Source organism: Nomascus leucogenys, chromosome 10 (assembly GCF_006542625.1).
Source record: "Nomascus leucogenys isolate Asia chromosome 10, Asia_NLE_v1, whole genome shotgun sequence".
Lineage (NCBI taxonomy): Eukaryota > Metazoa > Chordata > Mammalia > Primates > Hylobatidae > Nomascus > Nomascus leucogenys.
In genome coordinates this window covers 25757935-25770194 of record NC_044390.1, presented here as the reverse complement: position 1 = coordinate 25770194, position 12260 = coordinate 25757935, and the positions used below count along the sequence as shown (strand labels likewise).

Sequence of the window (12260 nt, the reverse complement as noted above, 5' to 3'; positions counted from 1 at the left end):
AAAAAATAATAATAATAATAATAGAGAGTACCAATTTTAGTGTTTTTTTTTTTGAGACAGAGTCTTACTCTTGTTGCCCAGGCTGGAGTGCAGCAGCGCAATCTCGGCTCACTGCAACCTCCACCTCCTGGGATCAAGCGATTCTCCTGCCTCAACCTTCTGAGTAGCTGAGATTACAGGTGCCCACCACCATGCCCAGTTAATTTTTCGTATTTTTAGTAGAGTTGGGGTTTTACCATGTTGGCCAGGCTGGTCTCGAACTCCTGACTTCAGGTGATCCGCCCTCCTCGGCCTCCCAAAGTGCTAAGATTACAGGTGTGAGCCACCGCGCCTGGCCAACTTTAGTTATTTCTTGAGGCAACTCTGTGCCAGTGCCCTTACGTATGGTGGTGAAAAAGCACCTGTTACCCTCAGATTTTAACAAAACACAGAACAAATCTATAAATCAGTCTATCTCCAAAAGAATAAAATTAAGTGAGCTAAACTGGTAACTGCCCAAAGGAAATCAGTTTTTGGAAGAAAATGATACTTCTTACTAATTATTATTTCACTAACAAAAGAACAAAGTGAATAATGTAATTAATAATTTCTTCATTTTTATATATTTTCATCCAATTGCCAAAAAAACCCCTCCAAACTTGAAATATGGTGAAATACTTACTCTATTTAATAAATCAATTTCTTCTTTGAGTTTTCCAATCATTTCCTCTTTATCTTGCATCAATCTCACAAGTCTTAGGTTTTCTTGTCTTTCTCTTACTACTTCCTGGTAGATACAATTAAAAACCAGTAATTACGAAGTAATTGGTTATTTATAATCTTCCTAAATGGCATATCTCTCTCCAATTTGGTAAAATATTTTACATACATGAAGATTTACAATGAATTCCTTAAGATATATGGTGAAAGAACAAAGATCCCACCACAAAAGGAATCAGAGAATGAGGGGAATACAGGAGATATTAGGATGCTCCTGAGTAAAGCTATGTTTATATAAGTCTTTAACAAAACTAATGTAATAGACTCAATGATTTAACCTCTTTGTGTGTGTGTGTGTGTGTGTGTGTGTGTGTATGTATGTGTGACAGTGTTTCACTCTTGTCACTCAGGCTGGAGTGCAATGGCACCTTGGCTCACTGCAACCTCCACCTCCTGGGTTTAAGCAATTCTCCTGCCTCAGCCTCCTGAGTAGCTGGAATTACAGGTGCATGCCACCATGCCTGGGTAATTGTCATATTTTTAGTACAGATGGGGCTTTGCCATGTTGGCCAGGCTGGTCTCAAACTCCTGACCTTAAGTGATCTGCCCGCCTCGGCCTACCAAAGTGCTGGGATTACAAGCGTGAGCCACTGTGCCTGGCCTGTGATTCAACTTCCTTAGCTTATCACCACTATAAGTTATGAAGTACCTTATTTTTTAATGGGCATCTTGTTTGAAATAATTCAAAATTAATTTTTCTTAAAAATACAAAGTTTAAAGGAGATGGCCCAATAGAAACTCTAAACAGAAAAACAATGGTCCTCAGTTTTACCTCTGGCTCTGCCAGTTAACTGATAATGGATAAAAAGAAGGAACTAAAATAGATTACTGATTTTTAGTTTTTTTTTTCTTTAAACAATTCAACACCTTTTTCAAAGAAATCTTATTTAGAATCCAGGGCATTGGGCTTGGTCAGCCACCTTGGGGGCAAAAGGGAAGCAGAGCTCAAAAGGCCTTGCTCAGAACTTGGCTTCTTTCCTACTAAACCTCCTACAGAGCAATCAACCATCCATATCCCTTAGCTGCTGCCAACTACTAGCAATTCAATCCAAACTCTTGTGGAACTCAAGAAGCCTTTCTGGGCAACTCCCTTCAAAACTATTAGATTACATATTGTTTAAACTTTTTAATTTAAAATTATGAAATAATAGGCTGGGCACAGTGGTTCATGCCTATAATTCCAGCACTTTAGGAAGCCGAGGCGGGTGGATCACCTGAGGTTAGGAATTCAAGACCAGCCTGACCAACATGGTGAAACCCCATCTCTACCAAAAATACAAAAAAAAATTAGCCGGGCTTGGTGGTGCATGCCTGTAACCCCAGTTACTTGGAAGGCTGAGGCAGGAGAATCACTTGAACCTGGGAAGTGGAGGTTGCAGTGAGCCGATACTGAGCCATTGTACTCCAGCCTAGGCAACAAGAGCGAAACTCTGTCTCAAAACTAACTAAATAAATAAAAATAAATAAAACTATGAAATAATAATTCCAAGAAGAAACTGTTAAAGCTTAGAAATGTGACTTCAAAAAATCATAAATGTTATAAAATAGAAACAAGTTTTAAAAATGAAATTTCTTTACATAACATATATAAGTTAGATCTTTAATAATATAGAGAATAATCTCAAGTAAAACAAAACACATTTTCAACAATTACAAAAGTATTCAACACCACTGCTCATTTTAGGGGTTGAATGTCTATGGCACAAACCTGAGACCCTATGGTTAATAAATTTATGCCAAGAGTCATCTGACTTGTACTGAAAGACACTTTTAAACAGGCATATTCTTACACAACATTGTTTCAAACACCAAAGATGGACCTAACTCAGATTTACTCCTGTAATTTGTAAAGTTACAAATGAAAATCTATTCAGACAATATAATAAATACACAGTAGTATATATTTGCCAGCTCAGACTTCTAACCACTTCGAAAACAAAGGCTTTTAATATATTAAAGGTAACACTTGGCAGAAAAGAAGCGCACATATTAAATATTAAGGAATACTATTTCCTTTCTCACTTGGTTGCTATGAAACAAAAGAATTCTAATGGTATATTAATTTCATCAATCTTCAATAACTTATAATCCATACCTTTTCAAGATCTTCAATTTTCTTTTCCAGTGTGCTACTTGAAACCAGAGTACCTGAAACATTTGCATCCCTGTTATATCTAGGGAACCCACTTCTATCTGTTCGAGAATATCTACTTGAGACATCTTCTTCAGAGACACTGGTTGGGCTGTGGAAATATAAACATTTTATTAAAATCCCTAGTATTCAGCAAGAAAAATGCCAAGAACATTTTCTATTCAGCTTAAAAAAATTAACATTCCCCAAGGACATATGGTTATAGCAGCAACTTATTTGTAACTGTAGAAGTTAATCATTATTCCCACACAATGAAAAAAATGTAAAAGTAGCATTAATTCTTTCAACCAATATCTACTGAGTAGGTGTTAAGTAATGAACACTGTTCTGGATACTGAAGACGTAACAGCAAACACAAACATGGACTCTGCCCTTTTGGTTAAAAGGGAATATAACTAATAATAAAGCAAGATGATCAGTAAATAAGGTCAGTGACGGATACTATGAGAACTATGATAGGACAGATCTCCCAGATTATCTTTTTTTTTTTTTTTTTTGAGATGGGGTCTCACTCTTGTCACCCAGACTGGAGTGCAGTGGTGCAATCACAGCTCACTGCAGCTTCGACTTCCTGGGCTCAAGCGATCCTCCCACCTCAGCCTCCTGAGTAGCTGGGACTATAGATACGTGGCCACCACACCGGGCAAATTATTTTGTATTTCTTTTTCCAGAGACAGGGTTTCACCATGTTGCCCAGGCTGGTCTCAAACTCTTGGGCTCCAGGGATCCACCCACCTCAGCCTCCCAAAGTGCTAGGATTACAGATGTGAGCATTGTGCCTGGCCTAGATTGCCCAGACTATCTGTGTTGAAAAACCACTTTCCTTCTTCAAAATTACAATCTTTCATGGACCAACACTTTTAAAAAGTAAAACTAAAATGAACTGCTGGAAAAATAAAAGTTAAAAAGGTCATACAAAATACAAGTCCAAATGTTTTATTAGATTCAGACCCATAAAATTATAAATAGAAAAAAAGAAAAGAGTTACATCAGTGGAAAATTCTCCACTATAAGTATGCATACAGGCAATTAATACAGAAAATTGCTACCATATTGATAATTTTGTTACTCCATAATTCTAATTTAATCAAAAGTTGTAAGTAAAACAGCAATTCCTTAAACACCAATTCATACCCTCTGAACAGCACATGTCAGTATTTAAAGTTTTTAATGTAACAAATGAGTTTGCTTCTTGTTTGCTGTATTATTACTCTATTAAAAATTACCCCCAAACTTACACACAATTCTTATCTCAAAGTTTCCATTGGTCAGGAATTTAGAAGCAGCTTAGGTGGGTGATTATGATTCAGGGCTTCTCATGAGCTTTTAATCAAGATGTTGGTTGGGGCTTCAATCATCTGAAGGCTTAACTGGGCTGGAGAACCTGCTTCTAAGCTCACTCACATGACTGATGACAACGGCCTCAGTTCCTCACTATGTTGGCCTCTCCACTGGCCTGTTCACCACATGGCAGCTGGCTTCCAGAGACAAACTGACAGAGCAACCGAGACAGAAGCTGCAGTGTCGGTCATAACGCAACCTCAAAAGTGACATACTATCACACTGACCTTATTCTATTGTTCACACATATCAACCTGGTATATTGTGTGAGAGGATTATACACGGTGCAAACATCAGGAGGTAGGGTTCACTGGGGGCTATCTTGAAAGCCAGTTACTACATTTGTTAATTAATCTAGGTTGGACTGAGGACAATGCTACTCAACAAGGGATAATGTATATCTAAACTATTTCTGTGTTTTAATAGCCCTCAGAGAAAACAGTCTCAAGGGACAGAAATGGGAGTGATTTTAATGCAATTTCAACAAGCTCGGACATTCATTTTTAAAAACTTTTGTCTAAAATGTAGAAAATTTGTTTTTCAAAATTTGTTTTCAATCCTTCACTGACTGGTATCTATTTCCAATAATTTATCCAGCAAATTTACAGTTAAATCTAAAGTGACTTCTGGTTTTAAAAAATTGATTCCTCATCTATGAATTTCTTACCTATGAATTTTCTTGTGATAGAAAATAAAAGTGTCCTATCAAATTTGTAAGGTATTTGATTGTAACCTTTTCAAATGTGCAATACCAAGATCACCATCTACTTTACTGATAGTTGTTACTATATTGTAGAACCCTTTATAACAAGCTAAGGTAACTTTCTCCTCAAAAATCCAACTTTCATTTTTGTCACCTGATCTTATCTGCCATTGAAAAGCCTTCTCGGCTCACTGCAACTTCCGCCTCCTGGGTTCAAGGGATTCTCCTCCCTCAGTCTCCTGAGTAGCTGGGATTACAGGTGCCTGCCACCATGCCCGGCTAATTTTTGTATTTTTAGTAGAGACGGGGTTTCACCATGTTGGCCAGGCTGGCCTTGAGCTCCTGACCTTGGGATCCACCTGCCCTGGCCTCCCAAAGTGCAGGGATTACAGGCATGAGCCACTGTGCCCGGCCGACTGACATTCCTTCTTTGCATGGAAAGCTAAGATCACTTAAAAAATAAACAAAGAATGAGGCCATCAGACAATAAGCTAACTCACATATTTGAAAAGCTGGGACCAAACTGGTTTCTTATCTTGCAAAAACACCAACAGTTCATCCCAAAATTCAAATACTCTTGACTGAAAAGGTCACTTTGAAGACCAATGTACACCCTAGGATCTGATAACAGCTGATCAGCTAACTCCCAAACTACAGTATCTAATTTTTTAGAAACCTCAAATGTAATGAATTAGTGTTTAATAATAAATTCACACTTTTAGCGAACTATACTGTGAATTCAGCTGATATAGCAAGAACACTGTTTAGCTCAGCTGACAAAGCAAGACTTTCTCAGTGAAAGAAGCAGAACACCGATTTACATTCTGGTACAAGCTTCAGTATGTTTTTCTTATCACTGTGCCTGCATAATTAGAATATATTCCTACAAAAGTAAAGCAAAACTCCAAACCACATTTGTTGATACTGTAACCCTTTGCAAGTGTTATATAGTTCAGAGCGAGCTGTATTTGTCAGCAATGAAGCTGAAAAATAAGTTGTTACTTCCTATGTTAGCAAAACCAATGTGTTCATCAAATTGTAACAAAAATTCCTTTGCAGGATCTTATTTGTCTGAGAGTTAGTCTTCCGTATCACTATCCTGTCCCTAAACACATCAAGCTATTATGGTGTTGTTGGAAAGTGGTACGTGAACTATCTTCTTTACTACAGATTCACCCAACATTTCCAAGCAAACATGTTTTGTCTTGTCATTTGTATGCAGTTTTTTTAATGTTAGCAACCTCAAATGAGACTATCAGAAACCCCAAAAATACTAGTGATCACATGTGAAATCCTGAACATCTGCTCCAGTCATCTTTGTAATATTCTTTCAAATAATGAATTTGGTTTTGAACATATTCGATGAATTCATTTTGAACATGCCATGCCTACAACTACCAATTAAATTTTGATCATTTTATATTGTTTAAATAGCCAGTGTATCTCCAAACAACCCACTTTGGTTCTGGCACTTCACCCATCAATTATGGCTAAAAACTAAACATAAGACACACAATACTTTCCACGAAAACTAGTACAAATTCTTTTGATCTGTATCTCTTTGAAATTATTTCCATCATCATCATTTGGTTTACTACTGCTATCGCATTCAAAAAAGTGTATCTTTGCTTGTCAAAAAAGTCCAGTAAAGCTTGTTTTGTCATCAGTAAATCTGACTTATAAATAATACAAATTTTGCTTCCAGGATTTAAATAATACTTGTAAAACATAAAATTCAAAAGAATGAAAAAGATTTTTACATTTTTAAATTACTATATATTTTTAAATTATTTATGGGACAAGAATAAGTATCATTAAAATTAATGAGATTTTAAAAATAAATGCTTTGCTTTTTTGCGGGGGATGGGGGGAAATAGGGTCTTGCACTGTCACCCAGGCTGATGTACAGAGGTGCCACCATGGCTCACTGCAGCCTTGAAACCTCAAAACTCCTGGGCTCAAGAGATCCTTCCACCTTAGCCTCCCAAGTAGCTGGGACTACAGGCATATGCCACCATACCTGGCAAATTTTTTTTTTTTTTTTTTTTTTTGTAGAGACGTGTCTTACTATGTTGGCCAGGCTGGTCTCAAACTCCTGGCTTCAAGCTATCCTCCTGCCTTGGTCTTGGGATTATAGGCATGAGTCAGCCACATTTTATTTAATTCTTATACATTTTTCGGTTACAAATGACTAACTTCAAAATATCACACATTGTAACAGCCCTGTTGGGCATGATTAGCATGCAACTCGCCACGGCACTTGAACTACTCTATATCCTGTTCACAGAGTAATCCACTGATCATGCACTTGGATGTGATGATGACAAGTCAAAATGCAATTCAAGTTTCTAAATGCTTATTCTCAAGCTCTTTTCTTGTCTTGGATTGACAACAAACAGTTCAAGGACTACAATTTGGGTATCACTATGTTAGAGAAGGTTGAAACGTAAAAAGAAGGACAAGAATGTGCAAAAACCTGTAAGTTGTGGCCCACTTGAGAAACAGAAAACTCCAATATGGCTAAAGCATGGAGTGTAAACACAAGAGTAATAAAATATGAGGCTGAAAAAGCAAGCAGGAAACCTGAATTTTTATTTATTTATTTATTTATTTTAAGAGACAGGTTCTCACTCTGTGGCCCAGGCTGGAGTGCAGTGGACAATCATAGCTCACTGTAAATTCAAATTCCTGGGCCCAAGCAGGAATCCTCCCCTCAGCCTCTGGAGTAGCTACATGTGCGACCATGCCCGCTAATTTATCTTAATTTTTTAGAAGTTAGGTCTTGCTATGTTGCCCAGGCTGATCCTGAAGTCCTGGCCTCAAGCGATCTTCTTGCCTCGGCCACCCAAAGTGCTTGGAGTAGAAGTCTGAGCTACCACGCCTGGCCCTGAAAGCTATTTTATGGAAGAATTTAAACTAAGTGTCTCCAAATATTATTCATAATTACATACCCATGTTGGTATGTATGTTTACTTATCTACCATTTTTATAGGATTTACAATATGACAATACAAAATAATCATCTGTATCCCAAAAATAGAGCATAAGAAAAAGACTAAAATTTGTTTTATTTATGGTACAAAAATTTGTTTTCACAAATATTTTAAATAAAATATTGAATATGCTTCATTATTTCTGAAGATCTTAACACCGTGTGATACAGAGATTCAAAGATCTAGTCCTAACATCAGTTTGAATATTTGATTTTTAATGGCTATCAAAGCAGAAAGGGATGCCTTACAAAAAAAAATGAGAATTTTTTTTAAAAGTTTCACTTAAAACCTCAAAATCAGCATAATTTTTCTTAATTCATGAGAACAGATTTGATTTTGTACATCTTACCAGCTGAACAACAATGTGATCTTACTTGCAATTAAACACTTGATTTTCTCCACAAATTCCCTAATCCCAGACTTACATATTTTGTAATAGTTAAACTAGATAACTCATAAATCCGCATAGATGGACATTCAAATTATAGTATTGTGCAACATGCAGAAAGTGAACAAAGCATGCTTCCCTCAGGACATCTTTAGTACCAAATGACCAGCTGACATATAGAGCAAAGAAGGAATGACTAAATAACTATTACATAGTAGTAGCTTTTAAATATTAATGCCTTAGTGTTTTTCAAATAAAAAGGTAAATATGAATAAAAGTTCCAATATTTTCCTCCTGCACCCTAGCAGATTATCTTGTATATCACCCCCCTTTGGAGACCACTGATTCAGACTCCATTTAAAGGTAATGGTAAGCCATTAAAAGCAGGGAAAGTAACAGTATCATTTTTATAAAATATATTGGAGATGAGCTAAACGGAGACATGGAGGCCATTGTGGAGGCTATTGTAATCACCTACGTAAGAGATGATGGTGTCCTAGATTGGTGTGATGGCAATGAGATACTCAGAAGATAAAAACTCAACAAGGCTTGGTGAATGAATGGATAAGGGCAAGATGGGAAAAAAAATAAGTGTCATAAATAATGTCCAGGCTACTGACTTGAGCAAAAGTAGATGCTGATGTCAATCAACTACTGAAATCCAACAGGTTTCCCACGTTTACTTTTGAAAATGCTTAGTTTAGTATGTTTAGCAGATATTTAATAGCTGTTGATTATACAGGTATGGAGCTAACGATCTGGAGTCCTCAGCATTATGTATAGATAGTAATTGAAGTCATTGGAGTGAATGAAATTTCTACCACAAATATACAAAATGAAAAGAGAATAAAGTCTAAGATTAACAGCTGAGTAGGCTGAGCATAGTGGCTCACACCTGTAATCTCAGCACTCTGGGGGGCCAAGGCAGGAGGACTGCTTACGTCCAGGAGTTCAAGACCAGTCTGGACAACATACTGAGACTCTGTCTCTATAAAATTAAAAAAATAAAAAATTAGTCAGGCATGGTGGCATGTTCCTGGAGTTCCAAGCACTTGGGACTTGGGAGGCTGAGGTAGAATTGTTTGAGCCCAAGAGGCTGAGGCTGCAGTGAGCGATTACGCCACTGCACTCAGCCTGGGTGACATGGTGAAACCCTGTAAAAAGAAACAAAAACAAAAAAATCGAGTAATACTAATACATGAAGAAGAGGTACAGGTAAGAAAGACCTACAAATAAGACTGGGAAATACCAGCAAAGTGGTAAAAAGAAAATCAACAGAGGAAGGTATCACTAAAGCCATACCATATTATAGAAGACCATTAGAAGCATTTTAAAGGACCCATTTTTCACAGAAAAAGAAGTCCACTTTCTGCATCCATCCATGACTTTTTAGGTAGAAACTATAATGCTGACAGCTACAAACAAACCATCTAGAAATATGGATGTCCGTTAGTAATCGTGTATTTGCTTGATGAACAAGTTTAAAACAATATTTCAAAAAAGTTTAACTTATTAACAATTTTTAAAACCTTCCATCTTAGACTTGTCAATACATAAATGGCATCATTATGCAATTTTTTTTTTTTTTTTTGAGACAGAGTTTCGCTCCTGTTTCCCAGGCTGGAGTGCAATGCCACTATTTTGGCTCACTGCAACCTCAGCCTGCAGTCAAGTGATTCTCCTGCCTCTGCCTCCCAAGTAGCTGGGATTACAGGCACCCGCCACCATGCCTGGCTAATTTTTGTATTTTTAGTGGAGATGGGGTTTCCCCATGCTGACCAGGCTGGTCTCGAACTCCTGACCTCAGGTGATGCGCCCACCTTGGCCTCCCAAAGTGCTGGGATTACAGGCATAAGCCACCACACCCGGCCTTCATTATGCAAATGCAAGGAATAGTGAAAAACAAAATCAGTGCTTCATTCCCAATATGTATTATGTTTTAGGGAATACTGTCATAATTGTGAAGAATTGTGTTACTTGATCTTATTGCCAAATTTAGCCGTTTAACCTATTTTGAAGGCCAGATATGCACAGTGCAAAATACTCAGAATAAAAGATTGTTCATTAACTCCAAAAAGTTTTTAAAATTCTACTTAGGAATGTTAACACAAATCTCTAATACGATCCAAAAAGAATCCTCCCTCCACTTCTAGCTACAAAGACATGAACTATAATGCTCAGAAAAGGGAAAAGAAATAGTATCATCAAAGATAAATGTCACCCCTTACTGGAAGTTTTCCCCCTCTGGGAATTTTCGCATCTTATGTAGAAACACCAGGGGGTGTTGTGTTGGGGAAAATTACACTATTATTCTAAAACTATCATGAGAATGAGATTGGCAGCATTAAGAGATTATAGCTAGAGGAATTTTCCACTAAAATAGACATTATAAAGCTTAGCAATGAGAAGAAATACAAGACTCAAGGGTAAATCCTACTTTTAGAATAAGTATAAAATATTCAGAAGTACAGGATATATTCTGAAATTCCCAAATAACCAACAACTACATAACTGGCTTCCATCCTTTTAGTATCTTTCACTGCCCTATTCTCTTCACCCTCCACCACTCCCACTCCTCAAAACAGCTCCTTGCTCTGTGTAGGGTTTATCTCTCTTCCTTTAAATACAAACACACACATAAGCACATACACCAACAACTAAAAATCAAAATCAACTCTCATTATATTAAACTCCCATAACTCTTTATTAAAACTGATACATATTTATTATAGAAAACAGAAAATACAAATGAGTGTCATCAGTAATTCCACTAACCCAGAGATAATGTCCATTAACATTTTATAACATATTAGTAAATGTTTAGCCTTCTGGATCAGATTCCTTTTAAAAATCTTATGAAAAATATGTATCTCCTCCCAGAAAAATATACATTATCTTCTTTTACACAGAATTTTAGCAGTTTATCACAGGAATAGTTCTCAGATAATGCTTTATATATATTATACTTTGTTTTGTATCATACTTTTTTGTAATATGTTCTCTCCTCCATTTTACATAAACAGGTAATAATTTTCTTATGTAATATTTTTCTATAGCATCATTTTAATGGCTGCATTATAACTGTTTATAGCAATATATTATAGTTTTTAATCTATCTCGTTAAAAATTTAAGTTGTTTCAGTTAGGGAATATCATACATATTCATTTCTGGTATATTAAATATAGTGAATTATCCTAAAAGAGATCAAATACATCTGGCTGCTCAACTTTCACCACCTGTTAGGACAAAACATGTCCAGAAAACACTCTCCAAATATAGTTTATTATATACAGTAGAAACAGCTAAAATTATACATTCCTCATTATCATCTTAACATGGGTGTCCTAAACAGCCAGGCACAGTACCCTGCACCTTTGAACTATTCAATATTTGACATATAATGTGTGTATATATAGATATATTCTTTTTTTTTTTTAAAAAGCCTTCAACTAAGCAATATGAAAAATTTCTGTATAGTAAGAATAGGGGTCACACAAAAACTTGTACATGAATGTTCACAGCATATTGTCTATTATGATATGTATATTTCATATTAGCCAAAAAGTGTAACGAATCTAACATGTCCATTATGTTAATCCAAATGGTAAAACATAATATAGTATATCCTGCAAACTTCAATATGGAATCATCTTGAAAAAATTATGCTTAGCAAATGACGAGACACAAAAAGCCACATACTCGGCCGGGTGCAGTGGCTCACACCTGTAATCCCAGCACTTTGGGAGGCCAAGGCAGGCAGATCACTTGAGGCCAGGATTTCAAGATCAGCCTGGCCAACATGGCGAATGGTGAAACCCTATCTCTACTAAAAATACAAAAATTGGCTGGGTGGGGTGGTGCACACCTGTAGTCCCAGCTGCTTGGGAGGCTGAGGGACAAGAATCACTTGAACCCACAACACA

General features: G+C 36.6%; 1 protein-coding gene across 2 annotated transcripts in view; it reads right to left on the bottom strand.

Moving 5' to 3' along the window:
- Positions 1–12260, bottom strand: part of PAWR (pro-apoptotic WT1 regulator) — a 109816-nt gene that overhangs the window by 1699 nt on the left and 95857 nt on the right. The window contains exons 5-6 of one of the 2 annotated variants that reach the window (XM_030819918.1): positions 2855–3002; positions 662–766 (exon numbers count right to left, since the gene is read on the bottom strand). In XM_030819918.1, coding sequence (XP_030675778.1) covers positions 662–766; positions 2855–3002 — 253 coding nt within the window. Of the gene's footprint in view, positions 1–661; positions 767–2854; positions 3003–10411; positions 10954–12260 lie in introns of those variants that run through there. The other variant, XM_030819919.1, reaches the window with a different exon arrangement.